The 16810-nt window shown below is 29.1% G+C and overlaps 1 protein-coding gene across 1 annotated transcript; it reads left to right on the forward strand.

Moving 5' to 3' along the window:
• The first annotated feature begins 8720 nt into the window (after nucleotides 1-8720).
• LOC129302585 (potassium transporter 5-like) lies at nucleotides 8721-16713 on the forward strand. Its single transcript, XM_054941510.1, is given in 5 exon segments — nucleotides 8721-8879; nucleotides 16190-16412; nucleotides 16501-16584; nucleotides 16587-16613; nucleotides 16616-16713. Coding segments are annotated over 5 exon segments (591 nt in total).
• Nucleotides 16714-16810: the final 97 nt, after the last annotated feature.

Raw genomic sequence — 16810 nt, forward strand, 5'->3', positions numbered from 1 at the left:
GAGATTAGATCCCCTGGTCTAACTCCTCTCATAAGCTTAAATGATTCAAATTTAGACCCATTCCATCATTGTTGCATCGATGTAGAAGAATGCGAATTGAAGGTCAACCAAACAAGACTTAAGAAAATTTCAATTCAAGCTATTGTAATCTTTTTCAAAGTAATCTTAATAGCCATAAAACCTTCTTCTCTCTCATCATATTTCTCATAGAATAAATCACTTCCTATGTAACAATTATATTATCCAAACTAGCCTACCAAGCACAGAGCTATATTGATTAGGAGAGGTAATATTAGGTAAAAAGGCCTTCATTCTCTAGTCACTAATTTAGTGAATATTTTAAAAGCCACATTACATAAATTCTTTAGGCAGAAGTCACGAGCAGTTTCCAGAGGGTCCTCCTTAGGAATAAGGACAAGAATAGCACTATTAATCTCCCCATTTTCCAAAGGATGGCTGAAGAGACGCCTAATCAACTTACAAAATTAGGCCCCACCACTTTCCACTAACTTTGGTAAAAAACTGCATCAAATCCACTTGGTCCGGGTGCCTTCATCGTCCCAATAGATTGAAAGGCTTCATGAATTTCCATATCTTCAATGTACCTGCCAAAGCCATGCGCAGCACTTCCGATCCTCATCTATTCTGGCGTTATTAATCAAACAAATCAGTGTGGATCACGATTCTAGTCCTCCTCTGTGAATAAAGAAGAAAAATACTTGACTGCCATATTTTTCAAGCCCGTCTCTTCATACACCCACTCCATTACAAAGTTTCACTATCTTAATATAATTTATTATATATAATATTACAATTTGAATTCAAATATACTCCCACGGTTTAAAAATATATAACATTTTTTAAAATAAAATGTTTAAAAATATAAGACATTTTAGGTCTTTTGATATTTTAAAAATAATTAATTAATTTATTGGGAGTGTAATTCAATGAAAAGCATCTTATAATATCTTATAATATTAAAAAATTATTACTTGGAATGACTTTAATGCAAATGATAACTTCAATAAAACATAAAAAATAATTTTATTTGATCCTATTTATAAATTATTTTTACTATATTTCACCAAAATTAAGAAAAACATGAAAATTCATTAGCCATGTTTTAAAATTTAATAAAGTTTTCACTTCTATCCCTTGATGAAGACAAAAAAACTAGTTTTAATAATTTTTTAATATTTAATAAGAAAAAAAAGGTAAAAATAGACATGAGAATAATAAAATATTTTTATAAATAAGATTAAAATTATTTTTTTTATTTATAAATAGGACTATGAGCATACTGCGCCGACCGAGAGCACGCTTAAGCACACGCATCTTACACACAGTGCGTTAATGAAGATCAAACCGACAGATAACATGTAGTAATGAGGTCATCTTAATACTTTCAAGTTGAGATTCTGTAAAGTTTTTTTATATTTCCTTTTTTGATTACTTTTTATAAAATGTACATTTTTTTCTAACCTTCCTTAATTAAAAAGGTAGATTGTATCTATTTAATGTACCCAGTTTTTATAATTTTTTTGGATTATCCAATGATCAAATTAACAAATATTTAATGGAGCCACGGCATTGCTTTGTTTTTAATACAGAAAACATTGCATCATTTTTAATTTGAGAAAATTTGAGAGACAAATTAAAATTTTAATCGTATCTTTTACATTATAAAAATCGAAGGTCAAACCCGCAAAAAGAGGATAACATATAGTAATAGCCATGATTGGGAAAAAAAGAAAAAAGAAAACATAAACGAATTTGCCACTTTTATGCGTAATATTATACTTTAGAGCCCCTAAACACCGCATGCACTCACGCACACTCAATCACATCACGAAGATACAGCCACAAACGCAATGAATTTTTAAATTATTCAATCATAATTTTTTAGTGGTTGATGTTATTTGTTTCAATTATGCTATATTATTTATTCATCAATTTATACTGAATTAACAAATAAAGTCAACTTACTTGTTTCAAAAAAAATTAAAGTCAACGTACCTCTAACAAATTAAATAAATTAATATACGCTCTTATTAGTTGGGGTGGAATATAATTGTTATATACTACTATGCAAATCGAATTAAAATATATCTCATTAAATTTATTATCTAGATTGACTTTTGTAAACTTTGTCTTGTTCTTCCTTTATAAGGGTTGAAGGGCAATTTTGTAACAATGATATCATATGATAGGAGTTCATATGAATAATAAAAAAAAGAGCAATATAATTTTATTCTTAAATTATAAGTCTATGAGAGTTTAAAATCCTAAATTTGTTTTTATTATAATGTTTCTCTTTAACATTTAAAAATGATATAATATTATTTTACTGTTAATAAAAATTAATTTTAATTTTTAATTGATCAAAAAAATTATAGAAAAAACCTTGAAGTTATAGAAAAATAATAAAAAATTATAAATAAATACTCTATATAAAAAATTAACACTGTATGTCTCTAAATTACAATAAATACCAAGAGACAAATATTTTTTCCTATCCTATAATTTAATTAAGGACAAAATTACCATTTAATCCTTTAAAAAAAAATTAAAGAACACATTTTTGTACTGCAGAAGTTAACTTCAATAAAACATGAGAAATATTTACATTAAACACATGATTATATAGTCGCATATGAGGAATCACTCGATCTTTGAGTAGATCTCTTTCATGATTAACTGGCCACTATATCATGTGTTATAACAAACGGGGTCCCATTTTTCCTAAACACACTAGAATAAACAATAATATGTATAAGGCATTCATTATTACAAAAAAAATATGAAAAATCAACTATACTTGATTATGCACCAAGATGCAATGCGATAAGCTCCAAAGAAGGGAATTTCCATCTCCATCTAGGGACATTGCTACAAAAATTGTCTTATATGACAACTTGAATTTATCGGTCATATAGGAATGCAACACACACACACACACACACAAGGCCGGTGAAAAAAAATCTATCCTATGAGTTTTTATGATATTTTTTTAAACTTTTAAAAATAATCACCAAAAAAACAACCAAATTTTTAATTATTTTAAAAAATTACTTTGAGTAGTTTTTGAAAATAACATAATATAATAGATGAGATAGAGTGTTTAAAGAGGTAAAATACGTGAATACATCATAAAATTTAAAAATAATTAATTAATAATTACTTTTTTATTATTATAACTAAACATAAAATAATATCTACTTTTTATAAAATCTCTAAATTACTTAAAACTCACTTATTTTTTTAAATTTAAACAAACAGGTCCTTAGTATGACCGTTAGTCAAATATAGATGGAACAAGTATTTGATATTTAAATTAAAACACCATCAAATAAATGTATTTGTTTATTTTTTAAAAAATTATAGTTACCTGATAGTTATTTATAAATAACTATCACATAACAGAAACATCTATTTGACAAGATTTGATACAACTGTCAAGTAAATAAGAGGTACGTGACAGTTATTTATTCCAAAGAAAATGTCAAGTAAGGCAAACAAGCTACTTGATGGTTATGAGCAAAAATCGTCAAGTGTACGTTTGTAATGAGGAGCCAAAGCTATGTAATACTTGTTATTTTTTATTAAAATTAAATAAATGTTAAATAGAGGAGTACTAATTGATGATTATTAGCTATAACCATCAAATCCGTGTGTACAGTGTACAAATTAATGAACCAAAACTGGCTAACATCTGTTTGACGTTTTGCATAAAAAAACCATCAAATATGAGAGCTTTTATTTGACAGTCAAGTAAATTAAAACCTCTCTCTCTCTCTCTCTCTCTCTCTCTCTCTATATATATATATATATATATATATTGGATGAAATGGATACTTAGAATTTTAGGAACCCTAGAAGTGAGAATCAGAATTAGATTTTTAATAATTAACAATAATAAGCATCAAAAGGCAAAACCCTCTCATGCTCAGCTATAAATGAACCATTTCTTTAAATCAAATATGGATACTGTTATAATTACCGCATTCCATGAACTATTTTTCCCTTGATCTGAGCATAATGGGGGAAAATATTGATCCTTGACAGAACTGCTAGAATATACTTTTATGTATGGGACAATGGTGAAACGAGTCCTTAATGTGAACTTATTTATGTTTGTTAGTCATGGGTGCGCACAAAAGACGCAGGCACCATTATAAATTTTCTTAAATCATCACCATCACTCTCCAACTCATAATAAGTATGATAAAATGTAATATCACATACTTTATGAATTATTATTCTCAATTTCATGAATTGAATTACCTTTGTCCCTGCGAATATGGTTGATTTATATCTTCTTCACATTGCAATTTTACCTTTAAACTCTAAGTTAAGGAATATTTGAGATCTTAAACTTATTGTTGGTGTAATGTTTCTTTTTAATTTTTAAAAATGGTATAATGTCACACCTACCATTAGCAAAAGTTAACTTTAAATGTTAATTAATTAAAAAATTATAAAAAATGACCTCAAAAATTATAGAAAATGTTAAAAAATTACACAAAATGATTAAAAAAATTTCTTGGTCATTTTCTATAATTTTAAGGCTTTTTTTAATTTATTGGTTAGTTAACAATTAAAGTTAATATTTGTAAACAATAAGAATAATATAACATCATTTTTAAAAGTTGGAGAAAAACATGCATCGCACCAAAAACAAGTTTTGAGTTACTTTCACTACGAAACTTATAGCTTATGAACAAATTTATCATTTAACTCCCTTTTTTATCCTTTTTCAAACGTTCTTACGTTGCAATTTGGAAATTATGGCTATGGACAAATAATTAAGAGCCTTACGACGCAGCTTTGAATATGTTATCAGTTCAAAGAAAATTTTCACCTAAGCTACGGTTGAGCACACTCAAATAGCTAAACAAGGCACTTATACTTGGAACTTGGAAGCACTACCATGAATTATGAGAATTATTACATCCTCCATAAATCTCATGAATAAAATTACATTTTCTTTCTATGAATATGGTTGATTTATTTCTTCTCTACATCTTAATCATTATATGTTTTGTCTTTATTTTTTTTAAAAGAATTAGTGGCAATTCCATCCTCAAACTACAAGTCTAAGAACGTTTGAGATCTTAAACTCATTGTTAATATAATATTTCTTTTTAATTTTTGAAAACAAATGTTGCCCTACAATTTTTCTTGGTACTTTTTTGTAATTTTAAGGTTCTTTTTGTTAACTGATTTTTTTGTTAACTAACCGTCAAAGATAATATTTGTTAATAATAGGAATAATATAACACCATTTTCAAAAATTAAAAAGGAGCAGAACACCGAAAGCAAGTTTAGAACCCCTTTTTTTTCATATAATTCCATTCCATTCATTTCCATTAATTAAAGAGGCCCATAATATTTCTCTAGGCTTACTCAAGGTTTTAATAGATAGATTGGTGGGATATAGATACTGGGTGTTGAAAGGGACGTGAGTTGAAGCAACTTTTATAATGCACATCCTAAGAGACTGCTCCTTCCTAGTACGACAGAGATATATATACGCGGAACCAACTTGTAAAGACAAACGTGGGGACTTACGTTGCAATTTGGAAATTATGGCTATGGACTTACGATCCAGAGTTTTGACTATTTTATGGATCAGTTCAAAGAAAATTTGAACATATGCTACGCTTGAGCATGCTCAAATAGCTACACAAGGTACTCATACTAGGGACTTGGAAGCAAGTTGTGGAGGAGTGGTTGAGCAATCATGACAATGAAGAAAAGCATAGTATTTTGGATTTCAACGCTAAATTATATACTTTACTTATAATTAGTTTTATGATATATATTTAAGGGAGTTAAAAAAAGTTGTTGCTATTATACAATTTAACCATACTAGGATTAGAGTAAATTTTTATAAATTATACAATTAAGCTATAAAATTACTTTATACAATAAACAATTAATTTACCAAAAGTACTTTAAATCATATTAATTACTTTTTTATTATTTAAAACACATATACTTTCTTATTTTATAAACCATACTTTAATCTTCTCATGTTTAAATTATCATTATATACAAAATATAAAAATTCTATTCACTTCCACTACTAATTATAAACTATATATATGAAACTCATCATATCAATCTAATGATTTCAAATTGTATTTCCTTGTGTGTAGCCCAGACCTTCTTTAATTTTCCCAAGAAATAGTGATGGGCGCCCTTCCTAATCTTACCAAAACTAGATTAAATCATACAAATTATTTGTTTTATTATTTAAAACACGGACATTTTTTATTTTATAAATCATGTTTTAATCTTCTCATGTTTAAATTATCGTTATATATATAATATAAAAAATTCTATTCGCACTACTAAAAAATAAGGAATATATAATGTCTTATATTCAACAATTATAAAAAAAAAATGTTGAATAACAAAAGGCAAGACTTTGAAAAGCTACTATTCAGTGGTTAAAAATATAACCATTGAATATATATATATATATATATATAAATCATTAATATAAAAATCATTAAGTAAATGCTTTAGAGAAGTGCCTAATGACATCATTGTATTATTCAACGGTTCCCTAAAAACATCCATTGAATAAACCATTAGAATATTCAATAGTTAAATGCAAAAAACCGTTGAGTAAATGCTTCAAAAACCGCCTGCTGATGTCATCAAATTATTCAACAATTCCTTAAATAAACCCTTCGTATAAACATTTAGAATATTTAACGGTTTCTGTTATAAAATCATCAAATAAACATATATTCAACAGTTCTTTAATAGAATTGTTGAATAATAGCTTTTAAATGGCCTATTCGTCTTCGCGAAGCTGTTACTTTTCGAACACTCAAAACTTCATTTTCTCTCTATAAAATTAAATACCCACTATCGAATCTCTTTCCCCAAGCACCAAATACACATTTCCAACCAAACCCTTCCATATTCCGCCATTGGAAAGCTGTCACTTGCCTTCGTTGCCATTTTCATCTTCTACTGTGTGGTGTGCAAACACATAAGTCCTCGATTCCTCTTCCTCTTCCCCTCTCTCTTCCTAACTCCATCTTCCTCTTCCATTCTAGTAGCTAGATTTGTGGTTCATGTCCCTTCAGCCATGATTCCTTGCTTCGTGGGTTACATTGGCAAATGAAAAAAAAAGGTTAGTTTTTTTAAGAAATTGTATAAAATTTGAGTTGTTTATTTGAACGTAGATTAAATAGGTTATGATTATTTAAAGTGAGAATGATTTCATATACAATGTACTTAAATTTTGTTTGAACGAAAATGCTCTGTTTGTTGCCAATTCTAAAATTTGAATTGTGAAATTGTTAAATGTGATTGATTGAGTGATTTTTAATATGAATTTGTTATTATTTTAATGCTTAATTTGTTAAAAGAGGGTAGTAAGCCTAGGAAATGCTTAGTTTTATGTCATTATGTTGCTAAAAATTTTTTAAAATTTTAGTCTTGCAAATATAACTATTGTTAAAGTTGTTTTATTGTCTGAAGTGAGTTTAATTATACTTCTATTTTATTTCTTGAATTTTTTAAAATTTTTTAGATTAAAATAGTGTAAAGAAAGGGTATAACACCTGCAGAATACTCATTTGAAATCATTATGTTACTAATTTTTTTAATTTTAATTTTGCCCTTGAAAAGAACAAATATAAGCATAGTTGAAATAATTAAACTCATGACTTACTAAATGTTTTTTTATCTTTACCATCTTTCTTAAATAAGGGTATTATGGATAAGGAGTGGATGTCTGCCAATCGCCTATCTAAAAAATATTGGGATAGGGTGGCAAAATTGTTAAGTTTGCAGTAAATAACGTAAAACTGTGAGCGAATTGTTTGTCCTTATTTAAGTTGTGGCAATATGAAGTTAATTTCTCCTGAAACATGTAAACTTTACTTGTTTAAGTATGGAATTGATCAGAGTTATAAGTATTGGATAAAGCATTGGGAGACACCTGAAGATGTGAATAATAGTAGCTAAGGGTATATAAAAAGTTGTTCATCATCACCGTCTTTTGACACAAATGCATATGAGGCTAACTATCTTGAAGAATTGGTTGATGTGATGGAAGAGCAACTTGAGAATTTTTTAGAGAAGTTAGAAAGGTTGAAAACTGATGCGGAGACACCTTTGTACGAGGGTTGTAATGAGATCACTCTATTGTCCACTGTGTTAGAATTATATAATTTGAAAGCAACAAGTAGTGGAGTGATACAAGTTTTTCAAGCTTGCTCTCTCTAATCAAACTAATGCTATCAAAGAATAACAAGCTTCCGGGTTGGCTATATAATGCAAAGGTGTTATGCATAGTTGGCCTGAGCTATAAAAAGACACGTGCTTGCCTTAACGATTGCATTTTGTTTAGAAATGAACATGAAGAGCTAACCCACTGTCCTAAGTGTGAAACATCACGTTATAAGCAAAATGGGAAGAGTCTAGAGAAGGCAATGTGGTATTTTTTCTATTATTCCAAGATTTAGGCGTTTGTATAGCATACATCAAGAGGCAAAGAATTTAACATGGCATGCAAATGGAAGGATTAAAGATGATAAGATTTAGTATCCATCTTATTCTCCTAGATAGATAAGGTTTTATCAAAAGTACTCTGAGTTTGGAAAAGAAGATAGAACTCATGCCTTGCATTATCTACTGATGGGATGAACCGACATAGGATGCAAAGTAGTACTTATAGTACATGCCCTATGATGATGGTCATTTATAACCTTCTTCCGTGGCTTTGCATGAAGCGAAAGTATATGATGTTATCCTTGCTAATATCAGGGCCCAAGCAACCCGAGAATGATATCGATGTTTACTTAAAACCATTGATTGAAGACTTGAGGCTGTGGTGGGAGACAAGTGTGGAGGTATATGATGCCTACAGAAAAGAAATATTTAATTTAAGAGCCATGCTTTTTGGCACAATCAACAACTTTCTGACGTATAGTAATCTATCAAGCTATAGCATTAAAGGACAACTTAGATGTCCTATTTATGAAGAAAGAACATGTTCAATGAGATTGCAACATGGTATGAAAAATGCATACCTTAAGTATCATAGATGGGTGGTGACAAATATCGATATCGTCAATGAAAAAAGTCTTTTGATTGAAAAACAGAAGAACAGAGGCCACCAAAGCAATTGACTAGTGAAGAATTGTTTCAAAAAGAAAAAGACCTTGATATTGAATTTGGCAAACCGTTTGTGAAGCATGTTGAAACAAGCGTGTAACATACCAATTTAAATTTTAATAGTTAATTTGGATTAATAGAAATTTTAAAAAAAAATTAGAGGTAAGCAAATTAGTAAGGAGATTATTATTAGATTTAATTTAGTATAAATCTAAATTTTAAGTTATGATTTTTTAAAAAATAGAATTATTATTATTATTATTATTATTATTATTATTATTAAAAGAGAAAATTGATATGTAAAATAAAAAATAAAATAAAGGGGGGATGGGGACGGTTTATTGTGAGTGTGTGTGTTTGATCTGATAAAAAAAAAGGAGAAAGAGACAAACCGTTTTTCTCACTCACTTTCTTTTGTTTCCTTCTCCACATGTGCGTGTAAGGTATAAAAAAAAGATAATAGATAAATAAGAAAAGAAAGAAGGAGTATTAAATAAATTAAAAAAATGAGAAAAGGGAGGCGGACGTTCACGTATGTGCATTGAAGAAAACAAAGAAGAGAAAGTAAGAGTGTGAATTATTATGTGGGACCTACACCATTTTAAAATAAAACAACCCAAAGACTTTTGGCTTTTTATTCTCCTCTTCCTTTTCGTTTATGCATCCACACAAAGAGAGTGAGAGCGATGCCGCACGATGGAGAGGCTGACTGATTTAGAAGGTGAAGCTTCATAATAGGATACTTCAGATGAGATTTTAAGTATTCTAAGACTAGGTAAGTGTTCTAAATATTTTTTTTAGTCGTTTTTCCCTTTAAGCTGCAGATTCTGAAATTTTAGAAAACCTAGGGTTTGAAAGAGGGATGAATTTTTGATGAGAAAATCTGGTTGTTGAGGTTGTTGGTAGTGTAATAAATATTCTAGAGTATTATTTTATTAATAGAATTGGAATTTGAGGCATTTGAGTTTATCCCTAGATCCCTATAGGTAGATTTTTGGTTAAATCTGAAAATATAAATTAATTTGTTGATATTTAGATGATTATTTGAGATAAGAAATAAATTATTATGGCTATAGAATAATGATTCTAGGCTTGAAATTAAGTTTGCAATTTTTGGATATTTTTATGTGCGAATTTTCAGAATAAAAAGAAAAATTTTGATATTAGAAAATTATTTGAATAAAATTATTGTGAATGAGATTATTGAACTAAGTAGATAGGTTCAAATACATGAAATTAAATTTTTAGAATTCAAGAGACTAAGACTAAATTCTTAAATATATATATATATATATATATAAATAAATATAAAATAAAATAAAATAAATACTTAGGTGTTAGAGTATGAATGAAAATTATGTTAATAATATTATTGACATATTGGGATATGATCAATTGTAGATTAATTTTCTTTTGACACCATTCAAACTTTGAAAAGTTTTGAAAGTATCGTAACTTAAGGGGTAATTTTGACCTCTCAAAGGTTGAGGTAATCGGGAAAAATCTATTTTATACATTTGTATGTTAATTAATTAATTATGTTAGTGAAATAAAAGAATATATATATATATATATATCTAAATTTGAAATAGTTGTTTGTAATGCATGTGACTTTGTTGAGACTTTATAACTTGTGAATGATGAGATTGATGGTTGATGATTATGTGTACACTCTTGGTTATAAGTTGTGGATTATGTACAGTGATGAAAGTTGATGAGCATGTGGGATAATTTTGAAATATATATATATATGAGTTTTTGAAATACCTTTTCTCATGAGCATGATCATATGGCAGAAGTTTACCTTAGTGAAAGAGTTAGTGATTACACAAAATTCATATAATACTTGGCTATTAACCAATAATCCTTGGGGTTATAGCCGCTACTTACATTGTAAGGTACTGTAGCATTGTTCCTATTAAGGGACTTGACCTTACTGGCCTACTTGAAGTTTTGGATAGAGCTAGTTTTGGGTATGACACCCTATAGTGTGTGATTCGGGAGAAACCGGTTCATAAGTAAGTAGGTAACCCTGGCCCGGTAGCCCCTCATGATATGATTAAGGCCTTGGGTAGTCCTCACCACATGGACGATCCCTTTCGGTTGTTGGCCCATAGATTTCATGTCAGAGGAATAAGGGGGGATATAAGGAAGAGATCGATCATGCATATTATTATTGTCATGCCATTTGAGTGATTGATGGCTATATTGAGAATATGATTATAATTGTAGAAATGAGAACATGTAGTAATTATGCGAATAATTTAAATGTGGTTATTTGTGCAAATTTTATACTTGATTTTATTCTTGAAATTATTCACATGAGTTAAATGTTAATGTGATTAACGTGTTATTAATGTGATTGTTTGAATGGTCACCTTAATTAATTTATTAGTCACTTGCATTCATGATTAATTATCATGCATTTGTATAACTTAGATGTACCTTGGTTACTAAGTGGTTGTACTCATCCCTCTCTTTTAACATATTACAAGAGCTAGCTCATCTGAGAAGAATAGAGGAAAGGAGCATTAGGCCAAGTGATAATAATCACTTCTGTAGGCATCTCTCCTTTTATTTGATATGTGTATTTAGTTTATGATATTGTCAACTAGGATAATATATTCTTGATCCACTTGCATTATGGCTTTTATGTTAGGGGAAATGTATTTTGGGGCCCTGAGGATTGGGTTTGATGCTTGTGCTATAATTATGGGCTAAAATATTTGTGCAAGTAAAAATAGTTATTATCATGCTTCCGCATATGTTTAATTAAATGATAGTTCTTAAAATATTTTAAAGACTTGGGATCCCTTTATATTAAATAGTTTAAAAAAAATAAATACATATTATAAATTCATTTGGGTTAATCTCGTATTGGATAATCCATTTGGGTTAGTCCTTGATTAACCATGGTTAGTATGATGATTAAGTCCTAATTTAGGACGCCCTTTACAAAGCGGGTGGAAGAAACGATTAGTTTTGTGATCAATCTAACTTTAGAGAAGGTGTGATACCTTGATCCTCTTCGTAGTGGTCATCCCTCTAACAGATTGCATATTGTGGAAATAATAACCAGTAAGTTGATTAATTTTTTTGTGTATATGTATGTAATTTGTTCTTTTTGTATGAATATTTCTCATGTCAAGTTTTCTATTTCATGTTAGGGCTATTGTCATATAATGCATTAATGTTTATCAATAATTTTGACAACTAGTAAGGGCAATGGTCAGTTTGATACAGTAGCATCATGGACAGTTGTCAAGGTATATGTATTTATCATTAATTACGTTAGCAACGTCACTGTATAGGTCATGTCATATTATTAATTAACTATTTGGTTTTTTTATCTATTGTATGATAGTAGTGGCCAGAGCAAGCAGACAAAGTTAGGGATTGTTGGTACGCTATCATGAAATTCATGAAGGACATAATCCAACATGCCTCACCTGACGAAATTCTTCCTAATAGTGTAATATATATTGTTTTCTTATTCATTAATATTATATTTGTTTTTATCAATAAACATGATTTTAATTTGTTATTGTTGCATATAGTACTACGAGGACGCATACTGTGACACATATACTCATGCTCAAATGAAAGAAGTCCTGAAGAGTTAGCACATAGTATTTTTAAAGCATGGTTTAGTTTTAATAGCCAGCAGTAGAGGTAGTTAGGAAACTTAAGAAAATTTTGAGATTTAGGGCTTTATGTTTTAGCCACTAATTGGTTTAATTTAAGCACTTCAAGTTTGTATATAAGTTTTTTATAAAAATTCATTGTCCATTTATGTATATATGTGACTATTATTAGCTAGAAATTTGTGTTTGAGTGCTGGAATATCATTTTATAATTTAAATGCAGGGGGATTGCTAGAAATATAGTTTGCCCATTACAAAAAATTAGGTCATAACATTCAACGGTTATGAGAAAACCATTGAATATGATGACTAATAATATAATATAAACTATTCAGCGGTTGTGTTACAAAATCGCTGAATAATTATATATATTAACAGTTATAAGTGAATAACTGTTGGATAATAACAAACTATTCAATAGTTTTTAATCCAAAATCATTGAATATTATCTTTCATAATTTCTCATTTCCAAAATGCAAAAATTTAACGGTTAAAAATAAAGAATTCTAGAATATTCAGCGTCAAATTACTTAATAGTTCATAACTATTAAATAGTAAAAAAAATAACCATTTTATATCCCTTTTTTTGTACTCACACTACTCATAAATTACACACACACATATAATAAACAGTATGACTGATAATCTAACGTTTTCACATTGTATTTCCTTGTGCGGTATCCTTTAACCTTTTTCAAGGAAAGTAATCTGCTTTTTCCTAATCTTACCAAAAAAGTTTTAAATTATATAAATTATTTGATTTATTATTAAAAACATATATATTTTCTTTTTGCAATTCAAATTTTAATCTTCTCATGTTTAAATTATCATTATATATATAGACATATAAATAAAGAGTGTGACTAACAGTCTAACGTTTTCAAATTGTATTTCCTTGTGTGGTCATCCTTCAACTTTTTTCAAGGAATAGTAATTTGATTTTCCTAATCTTTCCAAAGATAGTTTAAATTTTATAGATTATTTGATTTGTTATTAAAAACATATTTATTTTTATTTTTTATATATCAATCAGATTTTAATCTTCTCATGTTTAAATGATCATTATATAGAAATAATAAAATATTCTCTTCACTCACACGACTCTAAAATATATATGTATGTATGTATCAAATGAAGAGTATGACTGATAATCTAACGTTTTCAAATTGTATTTTCTTCTGTCCATGTGGCCATCTTTTCAAAAACTTTTTCTTGAATGTAGTATATTACTGTTGACTCATCTATTTAAAATTATTTAAATAATATAAACTATTTGATTTATTATTATATAAATATAGATATATATATATATAGTATCTAGTCTTTTTTATAAATCATATTTTAATCTTCTCATGTTCAAATGTCATTATATATAAAATATGAAAAATTCAGTTAACTCACACTACTCATAAATTATATACACACACATATAAAGACTATGACTCATAATCCAACTTTTTCAAATTTCATTTCCTTGTGTGGCCTTCTTTTAATTTTTTTTCAAGGAATACTAATTTGTTTTTCCTAATCTTGTTACTAAAAATAGTTTAAATTATACAAATCATTTTTAACTATTGAAAACAAAAATATTTTCTTATTTTAAATATTTCACACGTTTAAATTATCATTATATAAATATAAAATTCGATTCACTCCCACCCACTCATAAATCCTATTCAAATGGAGGCAATCGCTTATACAAACAACTCATGTCAATCAAATAATTATAAATTGGAATTAAATAAACGAAGAGATTTTTCAAACCAATAGGTTCCAAATTCATCTGCATTTAGTAGTGCTTTTATTTAAAAAAGAGTATAACTGATGAGACGTTGAAATAAAATAATATGTAATAAATGTCATCGTAGTGATGAGGTGTGACGAGTTGCATTAGAAATTCCATCTTCAGCGATGGTTGCGGGCAGAAATAAACAAAAGGCCCTGCAATAATCGAGCTTCTTAATTTGTTATTAATTCTTTTTGGCCAAATTCTAAATTTGTTATTCGATGCGTTAAAAATTGACCATAGGACACGGCGTTTAAGGTATAAATAATAATACAATTATTGTGTGCAAGGTCTGACTTTGTTTATTGGTTTTTAGCCTATAATATGAACAAGAGAAGCAAAGTTGTATAATGAAACCATATATTAAAGGGAAATTACAATTACAGACCCTGTAAAAATATTATGATAATTATAGATCATAAATAACTGGAATCTCATTCAAGGACCAAGGTCTTTCTTGCAATTAAAAATAAAACATATAGTCTAAAATATCATTTAAAAATAAATTAAATTAGATGTGTAAATTAATGCTTCTATCGTGTGCTCCGTTCGAACGTCGTTGCTCCTTTTAATATTTATTCTTGTTTTTATTACTTTACTTGCACTGCTGTTTCCGTTTGGTTAAGTATTGAAGGTGAATGGAGTAACTTTGAAGTAATCAGGAGAAGAATTTTTGCGCATAAAAAAACTAAGACTTGGATCACTATTTGCTCATGAGTCATAACAGAGGACAGATCCAGGGGGTGAGGAGAGGCTTAGTGCCCCCAATAAATTTAAATATTCCTTTGGTAAAATTAGAAGTTTTGCTTGTAAAGATTTATATAAAATAGACTTTGGTCCACTCATTCCATGTTTCATTTTCAATTTGGCCCCTCATCAATTAGTTTCTAGACCTGTGCTTGGCTCATAAAGATAATTTATTAAAGGAAGAATATCAATGAAAGACCTTAAAGGAAAATCACAAGGACTACTCAAGAAAATTGTTCACATATAAAAACTAACAATAAGTCACATTTGAGAAAAACAAATCATGTTTCAAATATGGAAGATTTGAATTCTAAAAATAGTTAATGAGGACTTGAACAAATAAAAACTTGTCAAAACAAAAAACTTCACTAATTAATTTGTAGTGTTTACTTGTTTGAAGCTTTTTTATGAAATTAAATTATTTACAGTGTCTTTTACTGATATTCTCCCTTTGTTTTTAATTGTAAGCAAGAACCATGACGCTTAATAGGATTTCAATTATGGAAGATCTGAAATAGTTAATGGTTATTAATATCTTTTTCGTACGTCTCCAATTGTCATTTCCCCTATATTAAAAAGATATATATAAGCATGTGTAGTGAGTGAGCCGAGAAGCAGATCCGAGGCGCAGAGAGAGAGAGATGGAAACACATTGAAGGAAGAAAATAACAATCTCAAAGAGCGAAAGGCATCGTGGCAAAGCTCCGTCGTGTAGACTCTCTCAATTTGGAAGCCGAAGAGTTTCCGACTCCCAAAGCCACCTCCTCTAAGGTACTGAAACTCATCAATCAACCTCTTCGTCTTAATTTCAATTTCAGTCATCTCTAAGCTTGATCGAATCTTAATTATTTCACCTTTCTGTTTACAGTTGACTTGGAGAGTCACTCTGAGTTTAGCATTTCAAAGCTTAGGGATTGTCTATGGCGATATCGGTACGTCTCCGCTTTACGTGTACGCCAGTACTTTCACCGACGGTATCAAAAACATCGACGACATTCTCGGCGTCTTGTCTCTCATCATCTACACTCTCGTCCTCATACCAATGCTCAAGTATGTTTTTATCGTCTTATGGGCCAACGACAATGGAAACGGTAAGATTTCTCGACCGGGTCTCTAATATGTCTCTCTCTGATATTCCATATTCCGATTTTCTTTTTGAATTTTCTTTTTCTTTTATAGGCGGAGCGTTTGCGCTCTATTCGTTGATATGTCGGCATGTGAAGGTGAGTCTTATTCCGAATCAACAACCAGAGGACAGGGAGATATCAATTACCGGCTGGAAGAACCGTCGAGCCGGTTAAACGAGCCGAGAAGATCAAAAACAAGATAGAGAATAGTAAATCTGTGAGGATTTTGCTTGTGCTTGTAACCATTATGGAACTTCCATGGTGATCGGAGACGGCGGTTCTTACACCATCCATCTCAGGTTCTTCAATTTCATCAGTTTCTTTTTGATGGCCAAGGAGATATTTAATTTGACCAGTTTAAA

This window comes from Prosopis cineraria, unplaced genomic scaffold (genome assembly GCF_029017545.1).
Source record: "Prosopis cineraria cultivar Desert tree isolate PC_DT_omini unplaced genomic scaffold, ASM2901754v1 PC2, whole genome shotgun sequence".
NCBI classification, from domain to species: domain Eukaryota; kingdom Viridiplantae; phylum Streptophyta; class Magnoliopsida; order Fabales; family Fabaceae; genus Prosopis; species Prosopis cineraria.